Source organism: Corythoichthys intestinalis, chromosome 6, assembly GCF_030265065.1.
Source record: "Corythoichthys intestinalis isolate RoL2023-P3 chromosome 6, ASM3026506v1, whole genome shotgun sequence".
Lineage (NCBI taxonomy): Eukaryota > Metazoa > Chordata > Actinopteri > Syngnathiformes > Syngnathidae > Corythoichthys > Corythoichthys intestinalis.
The window spans coordinates 14,850,157-14,875,975 of record NC_080400.1 but is presented as its reverse complement, the minus strand read 5'-3'; the positions used below and the strand labels follow the sequence as shown (position 1 = coordinate 14,875,975).

Sequence of the window (25,819 nt, the reverse complement as noted above, 5' to 3'; positions counted from 1 at the left end):
TAGTGGTTGACTAAATACTTATTTGCCCCACTGTATATGATATCTACCTTAGCATCATGTGGGCGTAGTTTGGAGGCTATCGGCTACAGTCAGGTATTATTGGAGCCACCTAGCATCGCGTTTGCAACGGCATCACAACTCCCGTCCCTCCTCCCCGCTCCCGCTTTTCTCTCTCGTCTCCATGGGCCAGTGTCTCTCACAGACTTTTCCCGCGTCATTCAACCAACGTAGTAACACATGCCTTTACGTCCTCAATAATGGTAACGGCGTTGCCAAGATGAGAAAAGTAATTAATTAGATTATTCACTACTGAAAAAAATAATGCCGTTATACTCTAACGCCATTATTAACAACACTGATTAGCTGTAGAAATCATACAGGACGATATTTCTCTCAATGCAGCTTCCTGCTCGAGTTAGAGAAATTCGCACAGATTAATGTATGCTAACTTTGATGCAGGTCGGACCTTCAGTAGCAAAATTAGTGTTGTGTTCCCCACCTCCACAACATTGACGTCTTTTTAAATTAATTACAGTGGCTACTGCAGGCGGGGAAAGAAACTTAAAATCCCTCGTCTTCAAAGGGGGCGGAGGAGGCGGCATGCTGTATTGCTGTTGGGCTGTGAATGCGTGTGTGTGTGTGTGTGTGTGTGTGTGTGTGGGGGGGGTTATCAAACGTGTTTGAGGGGAAAAAACGGACTGGCACATTCAGCAAATGAAAACGGGTCCATGTAAGTTTGAACATAATTAAAGTACTGTAATTCATTTAATAATTAATGGGAGATCAATTCTCTCCTTACGATATATGGGAAGAGAATCTAAATGACCTATATAACGAATGTCATTATGTAATGCAAATAAGGTTGCTTAAAAGTGGGTGGGGACAATTGCAGCATCCTGAAAAGTTGGTAGTGTTATGTCCCTATCATCCCTATGCAAATCTACGCAGCAGACGTTTATTTATTTATTATAACCTGACACGGAGAATGGGAATCTGAGTGTCCTTCTGGTCTGAACCGTTTTAATGTGCCACATGGGAGTTTACAAACTAGGTGTTTGTAATGAAAGGCCTGACTGACCTCCACCAACTTGACCACATTGTGGTGGTCCAGCTTCTTGAGAATGGCGATCTCGCGATAGATCTTCTCCAAGGGCAGGGAAGCCTTTGGGAAGCCCTCCTGCTGGGGGGGCATCGCGCGACCTGAATTCACAAACAGAACAAATTGTGAAATTCACCACTCTTGCAAGATTACAAAAATTCTTATCCTCCTAATTGGAGTTACTCACGCAGAAAACCAAATTGCTTCATGAGCTTCTTCTTAGAAACAACCTTCATAGCCTGGATGAAGAGTAGAACAAACAACAATATGAATAATACAGATAAAATAAAAACGAATGAAATGAAAAAAATAGAAATTTCGTCCACTTACGTAATACTGTTCCGAATCTTCATTGTAAGCCAGTTTCACCACGCCGTAGGAACCCTAGTGTTACATATAACAATGATACATTATACAGGGTGACCCAAAAAGATGCGTACCCATGAAAATTTCAATTGTGACTTTGATTAAAAAGCTATTTATTTCAAATTACAACCGCACATTATTCAGTTTATGGAAGCCCATTCACCAGAGTTTCAGCTATTTCTGTCAATTTTTAGTCAATTTATGGCTTTCCCAAGATGTGTTCCAAATGTCCACCATTCCGTTGCAAGCAAACCTGATTTTTATCTGTGGGGTTTCCTCAAAGACAATGTATACCAGGGAAATCCACAAACAATTGAGGAACTGAAAACTGCCATCACAGCAAAAATAAGAGCCATCCCGAAAGAGGAGTGTGTAAAAGTGATTGACAACTTTGTCAGACGAGTACAGGTTTGGTTGCAACGGAATGGTGGACATTTGGAACACATCTTGGGAAAGCCATAAATTGACTAAAAATTGACAGAAATAGCTGAAACTCTGGTGAATGGTTTTCCATAAACTGAATAATGTGTGGTTGTAATTTGAAATAAATAGCTTTTTAATCAAAGTCACAATTGAAATTTTCATGGGTACGCATCTTTTTGGGTCACCCTGGTATTCATATTTCATCTGTTCTGTGGACTATGAATTCATATGGTTTGAGACAGCTGAGACCTTGATGGATGCACTTTAGCAATAAAACCTACAGTCCTGTCACCATTCAGTCACAAGATGGCAGTATTACAGAAACAAAATACTACGGTATTTGTCATTTCTCCAGACAAAAACCTTATACAACATACATATTCTTAACCCTTTAAATGGCAAGAGACTATTAAAAAAGTCTTATACAGACCTAGCTTATAATTGTTTTATTATATTATATTATATTATATTATATTATATTATATTATATTATGTTGTATTGTATGATTAATTAATAATTATTTTTAAATTATTATAATGAATCATTTTTGAAAAACTTATGAAAAAGTAAAATGGCAAATTGATAAAATGTGAATAAAACAACATTAAAATTATATTATTCCAGCAAAAAAAAATCGTATTTACTTTTAAAAATTGTTTTCTGAAAGAAGATTACTTAGTCTTGTAAGGTGACAAAAAACAGTCCTTCCTATCAGATAAAACTGTCTTTTTTTCATGCAAGAACTTTCAAAAATAAATAAATAATCCCTCACTTATCGCTGTTAATGGGGACCAGAACCGACCGCGTAAAGTGAAAAAACGCAAAGTGTCACCCCTCCCACACATCTAACATGTATTTTTTGTGTATTTGTGTATAGTATATGATATCAATAAGTGTATGTATGTATATAACCCTAAAAATTTGGGTTAGGGGTTAGTTTGAAACATGTAAATAATACATATAAAATAATGTGTAAATAATACGGACTGTACACTCATTCTCACTCTCTCTCTCCTATAATAGGTGTGTGTGTGTATATGCAAGTGTACATACAGTGGGGCAAATAAGTATTTAGCAGACACGTTAATCCACTGGAAAAGAAAAAAAAAACGATGAAAAAAAATTTTTTTTCACCACTTTCCCCCCTCGACATAAAAATTCTAGCAAGACTTTTTTTTTTCTTTGGATAATTATGAGTGGGGAAAAAAATCAAGTATTAAGTCTTGGAAAATCGGACTTTAGGGGGGCACTTTCACTACGAATTGGTTTTGTGCAATCCCGGCGCCCACTAAATAACAAAAAAATAAAAATCTTAATTGTACCTTTCCAATTTCTTTTTTGAGCTTGTACTGGTTCAGCTGCACAAAGTCCTGAAAGCAGGAAAAACACTTTAGTGTCCCCAGACAAAGACACCAAAGACGAGGCCCTGACCTCTGTGTCAGTGATGGACACCCTCTTGGTTTCGATGGTAGGCTGCCTGAAGACGCGTCCGCCGCGCTCCTGCAGGGACAACTTTCTGTTGGAGAAGCGGGCCCGGTGAGAGGCGGCCGAGCGATAGCCGTTGGGCGCAGTAGGCGTGTTGACGCTCATGGCTGCCACCGTGTCGGCCAGCTCGGCATGGTGATCCGCGTCGGGGTCGTCGCCCGTCACGCTCATGGTGGCCTGAAGGGGGCGGCGCTCACTCTGGAAACATCGCTACCGCTGGCAGGAAAAACGTGATTGGAAATCAGGCACGATGATGTCATATTCACACAGGGCCAGCCCAGCCTATATGCAGACTATGCAGCTGCTTAGGGCCCCTGACCACTAGGGTGCCCCCAATCTGGCAATTGTTTAATTTATATTCTATTTTGTTTACTGCAGTTTGCTTTATTTGACTTTTGTGAGTTTTGATACTTGATTACAAGCTTAAAAAAACAAAAAAGTTCTTAACTTCTTTCTTTCCTCTTTTAGAAAAAGGTTTGGCGTGATCTACTGTAAGTGTACAGACTTCACCGTGTACAGTCGCACTCTGAGCTCCTGAAGCACTCTCTTATCTCAACCGATAAGCGCTCAGGGCCAGCGAGCTCGACTTCCAGTATGTCTTTAAAGAATTTGAAACCTGGAGACTTGGAAGAATTAAAATCCTCCATACAGAAGTTGGAGGTCTCCTTGACTAGCTTCATTCAAAACCAGACTCAAGAAATCGTCAGAGAGCTCCAGTCAATTCGCGCTGAAAACGAGAAACTCTTGTACGCCCTGAAATTAATCGAGCTGCTTGACTGGACGCTAAGTTACTAAACCCAGATTGTTGATTGTGATATTGTACAGTTTTGATGTACAGTATGTTCCACGCCTGAATGTGCGTCTTTGGTTGTATGGGGGACGGGAAACTGATAAGCATATGCTTCATTCCGTCCGCCTTTGTCTTCTTCTTCGGTTCCTTTGGGCATATCATCACATTTTGTAATTGTCAATGATTGTCAATGATACCGATGATGATGACGATAAAATTCCATTCCAAGTACTGACAATCATTTGGGGTGAGAAGTTTGAAGTATGCAATGCAACAAAATCTGATTAATATACAAAATATGTACGTATGGGTTGGATTGCATGTATGGGTTTCACAGTACACTGTGACGAAATGGTGGGCCAAAAATATGGGTCCCTTTGCATTTTTTTGCTTAAGGCCCCCAAAAGGCCTGGGCCAGCCCTGTATTCACAGGATTGTGTTCAGGTATAAAAGATTGGATTTTTATATTTTATGTATTTGTTTTTAAGTATTCACTCATTAGCTGCCACTGACAGAGATAGACATAACGTGCAAGGTGCCCAATCCATTTTGACAGGGAGGGCTGTCAGTAATTGTTCAAATTAGGGTGTAGGTTTGGTCTCAACATCGTTAGGGACGATATTACCGTAATACACATAATGGCTGGTCGACCGCAGTAGATTTGCAGGTTAGTAAGTTTAATCTTATGCTAACTCTAATGCAGGTCGGACTTTCAGTAGCAAAATTAGTGGTGTTTCCCCCACTTCCACAACATTGACGTCTTTTTACATGACTTACAGTGGCTGCTGCTAACCAAAAAAAAAAAAACTTCAATATCGCTTCTCTCCAAAGGAGGCGGCGTATTGTCAACATGAATCTGTCAGGGTTGTGCGAGTATGTGTGTGTGTCTTTGTGGCGGGACGGGGAGCTTTAAGTCAGCAGCCAACCAAACGTTGTTTTTTTTTGGGGGGGGGAGGGGGGTGCACCAGCGCATTCAACAAGTGAAAATGGATAAATGTAAGTCTGAACATAATGAAAATAATTCACTTAATAATGGCAGGGTCTATTCTATCATTACAACGTATGGGAAGACAATCTAAATCACAAGTGTCAAACCGATTCCAGAAAGGGCCAAGTGGGTGCAGGTTTGCTTTCCAACCATTGAAGAGGAAACCTTTTCACCAATCAGATCTTTTACATGAGTAATCAGTTAAACTTTGCAAGGTGCTGCTTGTTTCAGTAGGAAGTTCATTGGTTAAACTCTCTGCACGGTATCGGTTGGAACAAAATCCAGCACCCACTTGGCCCTTTCTGGAATCGGTTTGACACCTGTGATCTAAATGACCTATATAGCTGAAGTCATTATATAATGCAAATAAGGTTGCCTGAAAGTGAATGGGTACAATTTGAGCATCCTGAAAAGTTGGCAGTTTTATGTCTCGACCGTCCCTATGCAAACCAACACCCTTGCTTCAAATCTCTGCCAGCCCCCTCAGTCAAATTAGATTGGACTTAAAATAGATAGTGGTAATTGATTTGTCTATAACTGGCAATGGAAGTAAATGAGTCAAGGGCTGCAAGCAAAAAAAATAGGCAGAGATCGAGGGGGCAGTATCCCCCTGGTGGCTGAAAAATATCATTGCATGCAATTGATTTTCCTCTAAATTAATTTAAAGGGGAAGTTCAGAATTTATGACACCTTAATCTTGAGTTAGCGGATGTATAATTAGCCAGTGGAGTTGATTTCAACAAATTCCATGCAGTTTGTTAGTTATTTATTAGTTTCAGGGCTTCGGAGTGGCTAAACTAGTGCGAGTCAATGGTGCCTGCTTAGCATACCAATAAAAAAATAGCAAATGCACCCATGAGATTCACCTATGACCCATGCAATCAATAGTGTTGGCTATGTTTTCAGGATAAAGTTATTTAAACTTACAATTGCATGTCCATAATTGAAGTATGAACAGCAACATTTGTAATCCAGCAGCTCTGCAGGGAACAGGCTGTCTAGGCAAGCAGGGCAGAGTAATAGCACATCTGTGTTTTCACCACTGATTTTTTTGTCGTAGGAACAAAAGGGACTCCCCAGCAGACTGGGCATGAGTGGTCAAAGCACTCCTCTCTATTGTGGTCACATTACGCATCTAAAAAAACATAATCCTGCAGCATGAAATTAATTACGGCAGTTTGGTGTGACATTGTTTTGGCCGCATGGGTATTTTGAACAATGATTTGCATTTTGAACTTATTTGACTATGTTAAATCTGTTAATATTGTTTGTTTTGGTTTTTTTATTGGCATGCTAAACAGTCATAATTAAACCCCGTTAACTTGAGGATTAAGCCTAATTTCAAAATTTGTCAACTTCCCCTTTAAATAAAAGACCTAGCTTTTAAAATGTTGTCTATAAAAGTTGTCAAGCAATCACACAAAAAACAAAAATGAATGAAATGAAAAAGAATCCTATTTCATAATGGGTCGGACAGATCATATGACTAGCACCTTAGAGAAGGTCCTTTGCTTTGCTTTGCCAAAACATAGACATCATAATATAATGATGGGACATGGGGCGCAGGGCTGATTAATAGGGGGCCTAACTCTGTCAAAGCTGACCGAGTGGAAGCACAGACAAAGAGCTTTTTGAATAAATGCTTAAATCCCTGAATTCTTTATAGATATGGATGTACAGATTCTTGGTTAAAAGCAAAAAAAACGGGCAGTTAGCATTTATTTTACGTACATACAGTGGGGCAAATAAGTATTTAGTCAACCACCAATTGTGCAAGTTCTCCTACTTGAAAAGATTAGAGAAGCCTGTAATTGTCAACATGGGTAAACCGCAACCCTGAGAGACAGAATGTGGGGGGAAAAAAATAGAAATTCACATTGTTTGATTTTTAAAGAATTTATTTCCAAATTAGAGTGGAAAATAAGTATTTGGTCACCTACAAACAAGCATGGTGTCTGGCTGTCAAAGAGGTCTAACTTCTTCCAACGAGGTCTAACGAGGCTCCACTCGTTACCTGTATTAATGGCACCTGTTTTGACTCATTATCGGTATAAAAGACACCTGTCCACAAACTCAGTCAGTCACAATCCAAACTCCACTATGGCCAAGACCAAAGAAGTTGAAGGACACCAGAGACTAAATTGTAGACCTGCACCAGGCTGGGAAGACTGAATATGCAATAGGTAAAACGCTTGGTGTAAAGAAATCAACTGTGGGAGCAATTATTAGAAAATGGAAGACATACATGACCACTGATAATCTCCCTCGATCTGGGGCTCCATGCAAGATCTCAACCCGTGGCGTCAAAATGATAACAAGAACGGTGAGCAAAAATCCCACAACCACACGGGGGGGACCTAGTGAAAGACCTACAGAGAGCTGGGACCACAGTAACAAAGGCTACTATCAGTAACACAATGCGCCGCCAGGGAATCAAATCCTGCACTGCCAGACTTGTCCCCCTGATGAAGCCAGTACACGTCCAGGCCCATCTGCGGTTCGCTAGAGAGCATTTGGTAGATCCAGAAGGGGACTGGGAGAATGCGATATGGTCACATGAAACCAAAATAGAACTTTTTGGTAGAAACACAGGAGCTCGTGTTTGTAGGAGAAAGAATACTGAATTGCATCCGAAGAACACCATACCCACTGTGAAGCATGGGGGTGGAAACATCATGCTTTGCGGCTGTTTTTCTGCAAACGGACCAGGACGACTGATCTGTGTAAAGGAAAGAACGAATGGGGCCATGTATCGAGAGATTTTGAGTCAACAAGGGCATTGAAGATGAGACGTGACTGGGTCTTTTAGCATGACAATGATCCCAAACACACAGCCAGGGCAACAAAGGAGTGGCTTCGTAAGAAGCATTTCAAGGTCCTGGAGAGGCCTAGCCAGTCTCCAGATCTCAACCCCATAGAAAATCTGTGGAATGAGTTGAAAGTCTGTGTTGCCCAACGACAGCCCCAAAACATCACTGCTCTAGAGGAGATCTGCACTAAGGAATGGGCCAAAATACCAGCAACAGTGTGTGAAAAGCTTGTGAAGAGTTACAGAAAACGTTTGGCCTCCGTTATTGCCAACAAATGGTACATAACAAAGTATTGTGATGAACTTTTAGTATTGACCAAATACTTATTTTCCACCATGATTTGCAAATAAATTCTTTAAAAATCAAACAATGTAATTTTCTGGGGTTTTTTCCACATTCTGTCTCTCATGGTTGAGGTTTCCCCATGTTTACAATTACAGGCCTCTCTAATATTTTGATTTTCAGTTACTTCCTGTTTATTTTGGGGTATTTTATGGGTCACTTCCTGTTCATTTTGAGTTACAGAACAGGAAGTGGGAATCACACCAAATAAATAGGCAGTGACTCAAACTCAACAGGAAATGAGCTGTAAATGCCCCAAAATGAACAGCAAGTGACCTGTAAATGCCCCGAAAATCGGACAGAAATGACTGTGTGAATGCTCTGGCTTTGAATGAACGAACGTTCCCAGTCTAGATGGATTGGGCGTCGAGCACCGTCAATGGCAGTCTTCGAGTTAACGGAGACACTATTATGGTGGAAGATCTTGGTAGCAACTTCATGTTTTTTTGTTGTTGTTTTTTTTAAACATTGACACCTTTTTAAAACAATATCTCGATTCTTGACAGAAGCATATCGATAACTAGAGATGTCGGATGCCGATCGATCGGGTCCGATCACGTCATTTTCAAAGTATCGGAATCGGCAAAAAAATATCGGCCATGCCTTTTTTTAATGTATATATATTTTTTAATTAAATCGTTTTCTAACTGTATTTAACGTTACAGACGAAATGCCTTACACTCATCCAGAGTCTTTAGTTTTGGCTTAAAGTAGGGCTATCAAATTTATCGTGTTAACGGCGGTAATAACATCAAAATATTTAACGCAATTACTGCATGCGCTGCACTACCCACTCACGCATTGCCGCGTTCAATCTACATTGGCACTGTTTTGCGGATATATAGAGCTAAGAGGCAACGTAAAATGAGTAGAGAGAATTTTGGCAGCCTTTGAAGCCTTTTTTTTATTGGCTAAAGCCTTACAATCCCCCTCTCAACAAATAGAAATATCGTGGGGAGCAATGTGGGGAAGAAAGGTAGTTGATCTTTTTCTTAATACCCTATGTTACTTCCCAACGCAGAGAAGATATATCAATTGGTACCACTACGCACAGTCATGGTTGCACTTCCCATCATGCATTTGGGCTGAACTGTTAAATGGCTACAGTATCATTTACTGAAAGCTCAACAAATACACTAGATGGCAATATTTAGTCACAATATACAAAGTCACATTTATCCTTTAAGAATTACAAGTCTTTCTATCCGTGGATCCCTCTCACAGAAAGAATGTGAATAATGTAAATGCCATCTTGAGGATTTATTGTCATAATAAACAAATACAGTACTTATGTACTGTATATTGAATGTATATATTTGTCCGAGTTTTATTCATTTTTTTTCTTAATGCATTGCCAAAATGTATATGATCGGGAAAAATTATCGGGAATGATTGGAATTGAATCGGGAGCAAAAAAAAAAAAAAAAAAGCAATCGGATCGGGAAATATTGGGATCGGCAGATACTCAAACTAAGACGATCGGGATCGGATCGGGAGCAAAAAAACATGAGCGGAACAACCCTATCAATAGCCTTTTTGGAATACAAAGTATCAAGATATATCACCATTTCGATATTTTGTCACACCCCTAATAAAGTTTATGGCCAAAATTACACCTGAGGAGGCAAGATGGATATTTAGAATTTTTTTAAACCTAAGTTTTCAAAAGCTTTAACAACAACTGAGCTTTAACCGAGGATTGAACACAACCAGTTTCAGAGATATCTAATCTACTGTACATAACTATATATGTATATACTAGGGCTGTCAAAATCATCGTGTTAACGGGTGGTAATTTTTTTTTTATTTTTATGAATCACGTTAAAATATTTGTCGCAATTAACGCACATGCCCCACTCAAAAAGATTAAAATGACAGTGTCATGTCCATTTGTTACTTGTGTTTTATCGCCCTCTGCTGGTGCTTGGGTGCGACTGATTTTATGGGTTTCAGCACCATGAGCATTGTGTAATTATTGACTAGGCTTGGTGAGCTACTAGTTTATTTTTTGATTGAAAATGTTACAAATTTTATAAAAACGAAAACATTAAGAGGGGTTTTAATATAAAATTTCTATAATTTGTACTAACATTTATCTTTTAAGAACTACAAGTCTTTCTATCCATGGATGGCTTCAACAGAACGTTAATAATGTTAATGCCATCTTGTTGATTTGTTGTTATAATAAACAAATACAGTACTTATGTACAGTATGTTGAATGTATATATCCGTCTTGTCTTTCCATTCCAGCAATAATTTTAGAAAAATATGGCATATTTTATAGATGGTTTGAATTGCGATTAATTACGATTGATTAATTTTGAAGCTGTGATTAACTCGATTAAAAAATTTAATCGTTTGACAGCCCTAATATCCACTCACCGGCCACTTTATTAGGTACACCATGCTAGTAACGGGTTGGAGCCATTTTTGCCTTCAGAACTGCCTCAATTCTTCGTGGCATAGATTCATCAAGGTGCTGGAAGCATTCCTCAGAGAGTTTGGTCCATATTGACATGATGGCATCACACGGTTGGTGCAGATTTGTCGGCTGCACATCCATGATACGAATCTCCCGTTCGACCACATCCCAAAGATGCTCTATTGGATTGAGATCTGGTGACTGTAGAGGCCATTTGAGTACAGTGAACTCATTGTCATGTTCAAGAAACCAGTCTGAGATGATTCCAGCTTTATGACATGGCGCATTATTCTGCTGAAAGTAGCCATCAGAAGTTGGGTACATTGTGGTCATAAAGGGATGGACATGGTCAGCAACAATACTCAGGTAGGCTGTGGCGTTCCAACGATGCTCAATTGGTACCAAGAGGCCCAAAGAGTGCCAAGAAAATATTCCCCACACCATGACACCACAGCCTGAAGCGTTGATACAAAGCAGGATGGATCCATGCTTTGATGTTGTTGACGCCAAATTCTGACCCTACCATCCGAATGTCGCAGCAGAAATCTCGACTCATCAGACCAGGCAACGTTTTTCCAATCTTCTATTGTCAAGTTTCGATAAGCTTGTGCAAATTGTCGCCTCAGTTTCCTGTTCTTAGCTGAAAGGAGTGGCACCCGGCGTGGTCTTCTGCTGCTGTAGCTCATCTGCCTCAAAGTTCGACGTACTGTGCGTTCAGAGATGCTCTTCTGCCTACCTTGGTTGTAACGGGTGGTTATTTGAGTCACTGTTGCCTTTCTATCAGCTCGAACCAGTCTGGCCATTCTCCTCTGACCTCTGGCATCAACAAAGCATTTCCGCCCACAGAACCGCCGCTCGCTGGATATTTTTTCTTTTTCGGACCATTCTCTGTAAACCCTAGAGATGGTTGTGCGTGAAAATCCCAGTAGATCAGCAGTTTCTGAAATACTCAGACCAGCCCTTCTGGCACCAACAACCACGCCACGTTCAAAGTCACTCAAATCACCTTTCTTCCCCATACTGATGCTCGGTTTGAACTGCAGGAGATTGTCTTAAACCATGTCTACATGCCTAAATACACTGAGTTGCCGCCATGTGATTGGCTGATTAGAAATTAAGTGTTAACGAGCAGTTGGACAGGTGTACCTAATAAAGTGGCCGGTGAGTGTATACATACAGTGTATAAGTTGATTTTATTGCTGACCCTGCGTTTCAGGGTCATCAACATGTTTGCCATGAGCAAAGATTCGCTGCCAACCTCTCTCAGTCAAAATGGATTTGACATCTAGTGCTGTCAATGGGTTCAATGAGTGCGCTATAAACGATGAATAGTAACAATTTAGCGATTTATTATTACAAGCTACTGTCATTCTATACATGGTTTGAATATTAACACTGTGCTGGAGAATAAAAATACACTTAAAAATATTTTACATGAACTCTTAAATGAGGAATTTCAAAGTTAAAAATAGAAAATTTGTTTGAACGTCAATACATCTGAAGTGTGCTTAATAAAATACTATAATAGAAAAAGGTACTTAATCAACTCAATTCCGATGCTAATCTTGTTGTATCTCATGTTGTAAATGCTGTAAATTTTGCATTTAATTCAGTTGTTATATGGCTTGTGTGAATGTTTTATTTATTTTTTATGTTAAATTTTAATATGTTGCCATATGTTGGCTATTTACATTTCTGACAACAGGACAGATGATGTCAAATGGCTGATCTAAATGTATGTCCGTGAGACTGTCAAGCACGTTGTCTTACAATACAAGAGCTAAACGCTGGAAAGCTCCTTATGCAACAACGACAAGAAGACGCAACAAGGAGGAAAACATTTCCTCGCCAACAAGGAACATAAAAGGCCTCGGGGTTTGTGACAGTTTACACAAATTAAAGCAAACACACTAGTTACTATCCATGACATGTTTGTTTGTACGGAAAGGATAAAAATAAAGACCTGAAGCCATATACAAAAATGTTCTTTTTTTGTTTGTATGAGTTGATATGTACTCACAGTGTGAGAGTCAGCCTCCAGCGTCCTGCGTTGTTGTCCTACATTAGGTTGACGTTGGAGGTGCACCTTTTGTGTCTGAGCACCGGACTTTCACTGTTAATCAGGAAGAGGTCGCGGTCACCCAGCACCGGAGTTTAGGGATTAGCCCAGGCCGCATTTAGCGCAGCTGAGCGCTTCTGAACACCACAACATGGCCCATAAAGGCCGGGAGGGGTTAAAAGGGGCTGTGCTTTATACATTGAAACCAGTGGCGCCTCCAGAAATTTTTTTATAGGGGTGGCCAGTTGCGGCCACTTAAAATCTTGGGGTGGCACACCAAAACTAAAAGCCACAATTTCAGGTTTTTATTATATTATTGCAGTAAAAAGGTCAGGGGAAAACTATCAGAAATACTTAAGGACACGGCTACTGATATACTTTGGTGTATTGTGTAATATTTGATGTTACTAATGATTTAATGCAGGGGTCCCCAACCTTTTTTGCACCACGGACCGGTGTGATTTGGGTCTTTTTTTCATGGACCAGTGTTCTCACAAATTTTGCAACCTATCAAAAACTGCAACTCTGCGGTTCTGCACATGTGCGTAACATTAAAAATGGCCGCGACTAGAGGTGTCCCCGGTCCGATCATGTCATTTTCAAAGTATCGGAATCGGCAAAAAAATATCGGCCATGCCTTTTTTTAATACATATATATTTTAATTAAATCGTTTTCTAATTGTATTTAATTAATAATAATTTATTAAAAAACGTGGCATGTTACATATTAATGTATGTGGTGGTCGACCCTCTCACTCATTGTCACGCTCAATCTGTATTGACTCTGTTTTTCCGATATAGAGAGATAAAAGGCAGCGCAAAATGAGTAGAGTGAATTTTGGCAGCCTTTGGAGCCATTTTTCAATTGGCTAAAGCCTTGCAATCCTTCTCCCTATGATTGGAAATATCATGGGAAGCAATGTGGGGAAGCAAGGTGGCAGTTGGATCTTTGTCTTAACACCTTAAGTTATTTCCCAACGCAGAGAAGATATATCAATTGGTAGCACGACGCACAGTCATGGGTGCACTTCCCATCATGCATTTGGGATGGCCACAGTATCATTTACTGAAAGCTCAACAAATACACTAGATGGCAATATTTAGTCACAATACACAAAGTCACAAGTCTTTCTATCCGTGGATCCCTCTCACAGAAAGAATGTTATTAATGTAAATGCCATCTTGAGGATTTATTGTCATAATAAACAAATACAGAACTTATGTACTGTATGTTGAATGTATATATTCGTCCGAGTTTTATTCATTTTTTTCTTAATGCATTGCCAAAATGTATATGATCGGGAAAAATGATCGGGAATGATTGGAATTGAATCAGGAACAAAAAAAGCAATCGGATCAGGAAATATCGGGATCGGCAGATACTCAAACTAAAACGATCGGGATCGGATCGGGAGCAAAAAAAACATGATCGGAACAACCCTAGCCGCGACTGCAGCGATTCCAAATTAAACACTACAAACTTTCTTTAAAGAAAGGAATATTAACTTACGTTTGATAGTGAATGGACAAAAGTTCTCCTCAGACCCATCCTGCCATGTTAGCTGCACACCGCTCTCTCACCGTTAATGCCTTCGCCGTTTCGTTAAGCATGAATGAAGATGCGTAGCAAGGTTTTCAGTGTTCTCATAGCGCTGTCAGGATATTCCGGAATGGCTTTAATTGTCTCAAATGTACATTTAAGGTTGCCGTCATTTGCAATCTCTACAAGCTGATCCTCCTGTTGCACAGACATGCTCGAATCACTCGGTTTATTCACAAATGGGTAACGAATCCACTCCTTCACAGTTCGTGGGTCTTCGAGGTTGTAGGCTCATCTTCTGGCTAGTCAGGTGCCCTTTTTCGCCGTAAAAAATCTCTCCAAAGACGTCTGTTTTCCAGTCATTTTCGCGAGTGTGGGGGAACAAATGTGCTGCGCCCGGGGCCTAGTCATACGATATTATGGAGGACAAACGCACATAGATATATATCATATATACAAAACAAGATGTACTGCTTGCAGTCCAATCAATGGATTTCTATGACGACAGTCTAATCTATACTGTAGTATTATATCTAGTGTAGACAGGGATATTGATGTGTTAAGCAGGGGCACAGGCCAAAGTAAATTCGGCCAGAATGCGGTCGTTGGTAAAATATTATTTCTGTGCGGCACAGTATTAAATGCCAACCCCTGACTTAATGTGCATAGTCCATAATCCATAGTCTTGGCTGTGCATTTGGGATGAAATGCATTACTGATGCTACAACAATCTAACGATATACTGGCAAGCGGGGTGGCCAGTAGGGTGGCCAACAAATTTACAGGGGTGGCCGTGGCCACCCCCTGGTGGCGCCACTGATTAAAACAGCAATATCACAGCACACTACCTAAAAATTAATATCAGCACACAGGTTAACATATAGGTTTTAAAATACAGTGCTGGCCAAAAGTATTAGCACCCCTGCAATATTGTCAGATAATGCTCAATTTCTCCCAGAAAATGTTTGCAATTACAAATGCTTTGGTAATATCTTCATTTATTTTCCTTGCAATGAAAAACAAACGAGATTATCAAAAAAATTAAAATTAAATCATTATCATTTTACACAAAACTCGAAAAATGGGCCGGACAAAAGTATTGCCCCCTTTTGAAAAATCATGTGATGCTTCTCTAATTCATGTAATTAACAGCACCTGTCACCTACCTGTGGTGGCAATAACTAAATCTCACTTGCAGCCAGTTAAAATGGATTAGAGTTGACTCAACCTCTGCCCTATGTCCTTTAGTGTACCACAATGAGCATGGAGAAAAGAAAGAAGACCAAAGAACTGTCTGAGGACTTGAGAAGCAAAATTGTGAGGAAGCATGGGAAACCTCAAGGCTGCAAGTCCATCTCCAAAGATCTGAATGTTTCTGTGTCTATCGTGCGCAGTGTCATCAATAAGTGTAAAGCCCATGGCACTGTGGCTAATCTCCCTACATGTGTACGGAAAAGAAAAATTGATGAGAGATTTCAACGAAAAATTGTGCGGATGGTGGATAAAGAACCTCGACTAACATCCAAACAAGCTCAAGCTGCCCTGCAGTCCGAGGGTACAACAGTGTCCACCCGTACTATCCGTCGGCGTCTGAATGAAAAGTGACTCTATGATAGGATACCCAGGAAAACCCCACTTCTGACCCAGAGACATAAAAAAGCCAGGCTGGATTTTGCCTGAGAAAAACCTTCAAAGAAAAGAACACGGTCCTCACAGTCAAACATCGCAGAGGTTCCCTGATGTTTTGGGGTTGCTTTGCTGCCTCTGGCACTGGACTGCTTGACCGTTTGCATGGCATTATGAAGTCTGAATATTACCAACACATTTTGCAGCATAATGTAGGGCCCTGTGTGAGAAAGCTGGGACTCCTTCAGAGGTCATGGGTCTTCCAGCAGGACAATGACCCAAAACACACTTCAAAAAGCACTTGAAAATGGTTTGAGAGAAAGGCTTCTAAAGTGGCCAGCAATGAGTCCAGACCTGAATCCCATAGGACACCTGTGGGGGGGTCTGAAAATGGCAGTTTGGAGAAGGGACCCTTCAAATCTCAGAGACCTGGAGCAGTTGGCCAAAGAAGAATGGTCTAAATTTCCAGCAGCACATTGTAAGAAACTCAATGATGGATGCCGGTAGCGGTTGTTCTGTTATTTTGTCTCAAAGTTGTGCTACCAAGTATTAGGCTGAAGGTGCCAATACTTTTGTCCGGCCTATTTTTGAAGTTTTGTGTAAAATGACAATGATTTTTTTTTTTCATTGCCTTTTGTGTTTTTTCATTGCAAGCAAAATAAATGAAGCTATTACTACCAAAGCATTTGTAATTGCAATCATTTTCTGGGAGAAATTGAGCATTATCTGACAGAATTGCAGGGGTGCCAATACTTTTGGCCAGCAGTGTATAACTGACAGACGACCTGTTTGACAGTGTTGTCTGCCTTTGGCCTGAGGTCAACTGGGATAGGCTCCAGCGACCCTGAAAAAGATAAGCTATGTGGAAAATGGTTGGATGGAGGTTGACATGTTTCAGTGCAACTGACCTCCAATCGAAAAGAACTGGGATTGGTTAAAATGAATTGTACAACGATGACAGTCAATAGAAGTCCAAGACTTAACGATCTGAAGCACAACGGGTTCGTATTTCGTTTTCACAAGGTAACCCATGAGGCAGCACTGCCCCCTGCAGGATTGGAGTGAAATATTGCATTCGATAAACTTCTAAATGCCAGTGCTTTTGTACATTTTCTTGACCTTCACATATATTAGGCAACCACCAACGACGTCACAGAAACCCATAATGAAACTTATTAGGACATTATGTAAAAATATTTATTGTATGTTTAGCGATGGATTTATAATTTGAATACTATATATTGTACAGGTAGTCCCCGGGTTACAAACAATTACTGTTCCTACGCTGGCGACGTAACCCGAATTTCTGCTTAAGTTGGAATTCACCATTTAAAAATTCAAAATAACTATCCAAAAAGAACAAAAGTGTTGTATTTTGTTTAATGGTGGAGGATATAATGTCCACTGGTGGCAGCAGTGGGTCTGGCTGGACTGTCGTTCAATAATGCTTCCATAGAGGAGCACTCAGACGTATGACATGGATAAAGGATAGCGGCGCTCTGGTTTGGCCCACAAAAGGCTGTAAATTGCTGTAGCTAATATTTGTTTTTGTAATTAAGTTTAGAGCTACAGTTTGTGGTCTTACAGTGCCTTGCAAAAGTATTCGGCCCCCTTGAACCTTGCAACCTTTCGCCACATTTCAGGCTTCAAACATAAAGATATCAAATTTTAATTTTTTGTCAAGAATCAACTACAAGTGGGACACAATCGTGAAGTGGAACAAAATTTATTGGATAATTTAAACTTTTTTAACAAATAAAAAACTGAAAAGTGGGGCGTGCAATATTATTCGGCCCCCTTGCGTTAATACTTTGTAGCGCCACCTTTTGCTCCAATTACAGCTGCAAGTCGCTTGGGGTATGTTTCTATCAGTTTTGCACATCGAGAGACTGACATTCTTGCCCATTTTTCCTTGCAAAACAGCTCGAGCTCAGTGAGGTTGGATGGAGAGTGTTTGTGAACAGCAGTTTTCAGCTCTTTCCACAGATTCTCGATTGGATTCAGGTCTGGACTTTGACTTGGCCATTCTAACACCTGGATACGTTTATTTTTGAACCATTCCATTGTAGATTTGGCTTTATGTTTTGGATCATTGTCCTGTTGGAAGATAAATCTCCGTCCCAGTCTCAGGTCTCGTGCAGATACCAACAGGTTTTCTTCCAGAATGTTCCTGTATTTGGCTGCATCCATCTTCCCGTCAATTTTAACCATCTTCCCTGTCCCTGCTGAAGAAAAGCAGACCCAAACCATGATGCTGCCACCACCATGTTTGACAGTGGGGATGGTGTGTTCAGGGTGATGAGCTGTGTTGCTTTTACGCCAAACATATCGTTTTGCATTGTGGCCCAAAAGTTCAATTTTGGTTTCATCTGACCAGAGTACCTTCTTCCACATGTTTGGTGTGTCTCCCAGGTGGCTTGTGGCAATCTTTAAACGAGACTTTTTATGGATATCTTTGAGAAATGGCTTTCTTCTTGCCACTCTTCCATAAGGGCCAGATTTGTGCAGTGTACGACTGATTGTTGTCCTATGGACAGACTCTCCCACCTCAGCTGTAGATCTCTGCAGTTCATCCAGAGTGATCATGGGCCTCTTGGCTGCATCTCTGATCAGTTTTCTCCTTGTTTGAGAAGAAAGTTTGGAGGGACGGCCGGGTCTTGGTAGATTTGCAGTGGTCTGATGCTCCTTCCATTTCAATATGATGGCTTGCACAGTGCTCCTTGAGATGTTTAAAGCTTGGGAAATCTTTTTGTATCCAAATCCGGCTTTAAACTTCTCCACAACAGTATCTCGGACCTGCCTGGTGTGTTCCTTGGATTTCATAATGCTCTCTGCAGTTTAAACAGAACCCTGAGACTATCACAGAGCAGGTGCATTTATACGGAGACTTGATTACACACAGGTGGATTCTATTTATCATCATCGGTCATTTAGGACAACATTGGATCATTCAGAGATCCTCACTGAACTTCTGGAGTGAGTTTGCTGCACTGAAAGTAAAGGGGCCGAATAATATTGCACGCCCCACTTTTCAGTTTTTTATTTGTTAAAAAAGTTTAAATTATCCAATAAATGTTGTTCCATTTCACGATTGTGTCCCACTTGTTGTTGATTCTTGACAAAAAAATTAAATTTCATATCTTTATGTTTGAAGCCTGAAATGTGGCGAAAGGTTGCAAGATTCAAGGGGGCCGAATACTTTTGCAAGGCACTGTATGTGTGAGCGATTTGCTATGAGAATTGTAAATACGTTAGCATTCGTAGCATTTAAACTAGCAAACTTTTGTGAGGCAATTTAGGTAAAGTCAAAAGTAAGTAAAAAGCTTCCAAAAGCACAATTGCTTTGTCTTCGGCTAGGCTGAAAAACTTCAGTTTTAGTGAGGACTAGTGTTGTATCGGTCGCGAACGATTCGTTCTTTTTGAACGAATTGTTTGGGTGAACGAGACCGAACTAATCACCATCTGCACTGATTCGTTCTATGAAGTTGGTGCTTGTTCACTGCGTGGGAGGGCGTTGAGCAAGCGGCAGCGTCTTCTGACATCGCACACGACCAATCAGACGCCAGCCTCATCGCGGGCAGGGGAGGGACCGGAAACAGAATCAGGGCGTATGTCACTCACTTCCACGTGTGGCCAATAAGTAGCCAGCGTGCAGGCAGGGGGGCAAGACTGAGTTTTGTCACTTCCCGTTCAGTGACTCGGTCCTCCGGCTCCTGACGTAGCTTGCTGCTAACTTGACTTTCCAGTAATGACTATGCGGTGAACGAATCAAAAAATGAAAGGAAAGGACTTTGTCACATATTTGTTAACGTGGAGCCTATTAAATGCAGCTCAAAAAGACAAAAACACCACACAAATCTAGCGAGCATGGTTTAGTGTACTACTTTTCTCAACAGACTCGGGACTACCTATTACGACATACTATCAAATTTACAGTAATTTAAAACACGGGTAGCTACGAGGCAAGCAAAAGCTGAGCTGCGGTGGCGTGACGGCAATGAAGGGGGCAAAGAACTGTCACTATATGGAGGCTTCATGGCAGCGATATTTACCTCATATGTGCACAGAAAAAAAGAATATATAGTATGATCACCATAATACTGATTTGCAATGAAACAGTATATACATGTCCATTTTTTCCAAGTGTTTTTTTTTTTTTTTTTTCCGTGTCAGGTGTTGGTTGGTTTGACAAATTATGTCAATCCGTCCATCATGTGCTACTCAAGCGCCCCAAAACAACGCACATGGACACGGGAGATGTCGCAATATGTCTACATTTTTCTTATCAGACTAATGAGAGTAGAAAGGCGATATCGTAAAGAGCAAACAATTATTTCTCGTCAGCATTTGACAATCTGAGATGCGGGGACGACAGGGGATCTGACCGGATTATTTTATTTATTAATACCAGTGCAAAAATTCAATACGATCACCGTAATACTGATTTGCAATGAAACTGTATATACATGTCAATTTTTTCCGAGTGTTTTATTTTTTTTTTCGTGTCAGAGCGTGTCGGTTGGTTTGACAAATTATGTCAATCCGTCCATCATGCGCTACTCAAGCGCCCCAAACCAACGCATGCGGACACGGGAGATGTCGCAATATGTCTACATTTTTCTTAACAGACTAATGAGGGTAGAAAGGCGACATCGTAAAGAGCAAGCAATCATTTCTCGTCAGCATTTGACGATCTGAGATGCGGGGACGACAGGGGAGTTGACAGGATTATTTTATTTATTAATACCAGTGCAAAAATTCAATATGATCATCTTAATACTGATTTGCAATTAAACTGGCAAATATCAAAATGTAGTATTGTCTTTATTTCAGAGCAGCACATTCGACAACTAGCTATTTACACCCATAGTTTTAACAATAGTGACTAAAAATAATAGTGATTAGCATAAAAACAAAAATACAACAGAGCGACAGGTAAATATGATGTGTTGGTCGTTCCATATTTAGAAATTAAACTTTCGATTATTTTTATTTTCGTGACAGCAAGCATGCTGCGTTGGCTGGTAGCAGGCTAGCAGCAGCATTGTATATGTGATCGAGAACATGCTAAAGAAAGTCCGTGCGCCCCCGACCCCAAACCCCCACTCCTCCCACAAAAGGAAAATGTTTAACCGTGGTCTAAATCGAAATGCAAGCACGAGCCATGATTTGGAGCCCATAGAACTAGGACAGACGACGCGGAAGTTCTCCCTCGCTTTTGCAGCAGGGGGAGGGAGGGAGACGAGGCTGTCTGTGAAAGCAGAATGATATTGCCTGTCACTCATTACTGAAACTACGACGAGCGGTCAATGAGGAGCCTGTCTGCAAGAGAGAGGGAGGGACCAAGAATGTCACTTCCTGTTCAGTTATACTGCGAAGCGGTCTTTGGTGATTCGTTCGTCAACGTCACTTCCCGTTCAGTAACCGAACGATTCATTTGGACGGGGAGGGAGATGAGGGGGGCGAACGATTCGTTGAACGATTCGTTTGAACGAATCTTTTTACTGAACGATCCGGAATGGATTCGTTTACTCAAGTGAACGACAGATCCCGTCACTAGTGAGGACAGAACAAATCAAGTTAATAAAGTAAAGTAAAAAATAAGATACTATGAGGCACAGTGGGGCAAATAAGTATTTAGTCAACCACTAATTGTGCAAGTTCTCCCACTTGAAAATATTAGAGAGCTCTGTAATTCGTCAACATGGATAAACCTCAACAATGAGAGACAGAATGTGGAGAAAAAAAAACCAGAAAATCACATTGTTTGATTTTTAAAGAATTTATTTGCAAATCATGGTGGAAAATAAGTATTTGGTCAATACCAAAAGTTCATCTCAATACTTTGTTATGTACCCTTTGTTGGCAATAACAGAGGCCAAACATTTTCTGGAACTCTTCACAAGCTTTTCACACACTGTTGCTGGTGTTTTGGCCCATTCCTCCATGCAGATCTCTTCTAGAGCAGTGATGTTTTGGGGCTGTCGTTGGGCAACACAGACTTTCAACTCCCTCCACAGATTTTCTATGGGGTTGAGAACTGGAGACTGTCTAAGCCACTCCAAGACCTTGAAATGCTTCTTACGAAGCCACTCCTTTGTTGCCCTGTTTGTGTTTTTGGGATAATTGTCATGCTAAAAGACCCAGTCACCTCTCATCTTCAATGCCCTTGCTGATGGAAGGAGATTTTCACTCAAAATCTCTCGATACATGGCCCCATTCATTCTTTCCTTTACAGAGTTTTCATGGTCCCTTTGCAGAAAAACAGCCCCAAAGCATGATGTTTCCACCCCCATGCTTCGCAGTGGGTATGGTGTTCTTCGGATGCAATTCCGTATTTATTCTCCTCCAAACACAATAACCTGTGTTTCTACCGAAAAGTTTTATTTTGGTTTCATCTGACCATAACACATTCTCCCAGTCCTCTTCTGGATCATCCAAATGCTCTCTAGCGAACCGCAGGCGGGCCTGGATGTGTACTTTCTTCAGCAGGGGGACACGTCTGGCAGTGCAGGGTTTGAGTCCCTGGCGGCGCATTGTGTTACTGATAGTAGCCTTTGTTACTGTGGTCCCAGCTCTCTGTAGGTCATTCACTCGGTCCTCCCGTGTGGTTCTGGGATTTTTGCTCACCTTTCTTGTTATCATTTTGACGCCACGGGTGAGATCATGCATGGAGCCCCAGATCGAGGGAGATTATCAGTGGTCTTTTATGTCTTCCATTTTCTAATAATTGCTCCCACAGTTGATTTCTTTACACCAAGCGTTTTACCTATTGCAGATTCAGTCTTCCCAGCCTGGTGCAGGTCTACAATTTTGTCTCTGGTGTCCTTCGACTTCTTTGGTCTTGTCCATAGTGGAGTTTGGAGTGTGACTGACTGAGGATGTGGACAGGTGTCTTTTATACCGATAATGAGTTAAAACAGGTGCCATTAATACAGGTAACGAGTGGAGCCTTGTTAGACCTCGTTAGAAGAAGTTAGACCTCTTTGACAGCCTGAAATCTTGCTTGTTTGTAGGTGACCAAATCCCTTTTTCCACTGTAATGTGGAAATAAATTCTTTAAAAATCAAACAATATGATTTTCTGTTTTTTTTCCACATTCCGTCTCTCATGGTTGAGGTTTACCCATGTAGACAACTACAGGCCTCTCTAATCTTTTCAAGAAGGAGAACTTGCACAATTGGTGTTTGACTAAATACTTATTTGCCCCACGGTACATTTAGGTACTGTTTGTGCAACAAAAACAAAAAAACACTGGAGACAAAATGGTGGACGAGACGCTGGCATCGTAAAGTCGAAATCGCATTAGTCGAGCACATCGTAACCCGTGGACTACCTGTATTTCACTTTTAAAATTCATTCTGAAACTGTGTCATTGAACCTCATCTACAACCAAGCAGGGCCGGCCCAGGCCATTTGGGGGCCCTAAGCATAATAATGCAAAGGGGCGCATATTTTTGGCCCACCATTTCGTCATAGTGTACTGTGAAACCCATGCATGCAATCCAACCCATTAGATCATAGTTTGTATATTAATCAGATTTTGTTGCACTGCATACTTCAAACTAGGGCTGGGCGATATGGCCTTAAATACGTATCACGATAAATTGAGCAGATTTACCTCGATAACGATAAATGACGATAAATTCGCCCAAGCGGACTGTTATATAATTTGAAAATTTGAATAAATGCATGGAATACAAATTAACCATTTCTCGTTAAATTTATTTACCAGCTTTCAATTTAACAATTACACATGCAGTCTAAACATTAAGTATTAAAAGTAGAGCTGAAACGAATACTCGAGCAACTCGAGTTTAAAAACTGATCCGAGTAATTTTATTCACCTCGAGTAATCGGTTGTTTTTGACAGCTCTAAGCATTACGTTTTGCTCGGACTACTTTTAATGCGGGACAACGCGCTGATGTCACGTGCGTAGAGGAAGAAGCAAAAAAAACAAAACAAAAACACTGCAGCCGACAGCCGCTCCAAACGACGCCGACGATGCTAAATACTAGCCCACACTATGCTACGTTGGTAGCAGGTAGCGTCTGATGAGTCATAGAGCTCACATGTATGTTGAACTAGATGCAAAATGACAGACTCGGCCGCGTCTGGGCAGCGTTAGTAAACAGCCGCCATCTTAAAGCAGTACAGCGCTAAGCACTAATAAAGAGCGCTAAGCGCTAATAAATAAGATTAACGTTACTTTCACTAGCTCAAGTAACGTTAGCCCTGCGGAGGGCTAGGTTTCTATTAAATATGACCACTTTCGATGCGTGGCTAACGCGTCTTACATACAGGCTTTAACATAACATAGCGTTGTGGAGTGATGAGGGTGTAAAATAAAAACTCAATAAAGCTAACTATCAATTTTAGCTCAGTAGTCATTGCTGGATAAAACACCAAGTAGCACTGGTCCTTAATGTGCTCCAATACAGCCTGTATCATACATTTATTTTTAACACTGCAAAACTCAAAATTCTATCAGGACTTACAGTTTAGACTAACTTAAAACTTAACTAGGACTCAAAAATGGCTTGACACAAATAGAAATTCGATTGAAACACGTGGGAAAAAAATCTTTTAAGTGATGTGTGTTATCAAGCGTAACAGCATTTTTAGGTATATATAAGTGTATATATAAAATATTAATAAGATCAAAAGGTTTTTTGAGTGAAAGCAGTGAATTAGTCTTTTTTTTATTCTAGTTACATCTGAGATGCAATTGTTGGCTGTTTTCAACAATATACATTGAAAATAAAGACATTGATTGACTGAAAATGGTTCAAGATTAGATGAAATGTCTTGTTTTCTCATGTATATTTATAATTGCTCTTCACCTAAAAATATATTTGTTTTATCCGATTACTCGATTAATCGATAGAATTTTCAGTCGATTACTCGATTACTAAAATATTCGATAGCTGCAGCCCTAATTAAAAGTATTATATTAAGTATTTAAAAAAATCTTGTAAACAATAAGAATTCTAGTGTGAACATTTGTAACAGCTTGTATGACTTGAAAAATGTACAACATTATATAAATCAATGATGACTGTGCAAACATGTCATTCTAACATTAATGACTTGCAGCTTTAACAGTACACTTCAGACAACTTATTGGTAATGGCTGCTGCGACGTAATTATTCAACACAAGTGTTTACGTCAAGGTTTCAGATTTTTTTTTTCCCAGAACATTTTTAATACATGCACACCCACACAGACACAACCCGATTAAAGCTGTATTGCTCTGATGCCAATGAAACATTTAAGATTTTATGATGGCAGAATAAAGCAAACACATACAGAAAAATAGCTGTGGCCATTAAACTGTCATATTATATGTGTAGCTGTCCCTCGGTCCAAAAAAAAACAAAAAAAAACGAAGTACTCTCGACTGATGCTCCAGTTTCTTTTATTTTTCTCTCCACTCTCGTTCGCACCATAAGCACCTGGTTCACCTGGTGCACCGTGAAAACTAGACAATTTTACATACAAAAATATTATGAGCAAACAAAACTATACATTCACAAAGTAAATAACATAAAATATTCAATAATAATACACTATCTAATACCTTATTCCGCCGACCAAGGGTGCTAAAAACAATGTGAACTGGGTCTGCAGCTTTAATGGACACTCTGAGAAAATGTACAATGGGCGCCATTAGACAAACAAAAAGCAGGCAAAAATGTACTTGAACAAATAAATAGAGCACCTAATGTGACACAATAGCGACAAAATATGTTATATTGATTAAACATGGTTACCTTGAACTATTATAGATTTATTATTTATCTCTTCTTTCGCCTCTAGAACTTTCTTTTTTGCCGCCTTGTGCAACGTACGGCCGCAACGAGCG

The 25,819-nt window shown here is 40.2% G+C and overlaps 1 protein-coding gene across 2 annotated transcripts in view; it reads right to left on the bottom strand.

The window, feature by feature from the left end:
- Positions 1-12,887, bottom strand: part of LOC130917477 (calcium/calmodulin-dependent protein kinase kinase 1-like) — a 44,019-nt gene extending 31,132 nt beyond the window's left edge. For both annotated transcript variants that reach the window (XM_057838923.1, XM_057838924.1), the window contains exons 1-6: positions 12,748-12,887; positions 3,321-3,590; positions 3,212-3,259; positions 1,430-1,483; positions 1,287-1,338; positions 1,079-1,200 (exon numbers count right to left, since the gene is read on the bottom strand). In XM_057838923.1, coding sequence (XP_057694906.1) covers positions 1,079-1,200; positions 1,287-1,338; positions 1,430-1,483; positions 3,212-3,259; positions 3,321-3,545 — 501 coding nt within the window. In that variant the 5' untranslated portion in view covers positions 3,546-3,590; positions 12,748-12,887. The remainder of the gene's footprint in view (positions 1-1,078; positions 1,201-1,286; positions 1,339-1,429; positions 1,484-3,211; positions 3,260-3,320; positions 3,591-12,747) is intronic.
- Between the last annotated feature and the right edge of the window lie 12,932 nt (positions 12,888-25,819).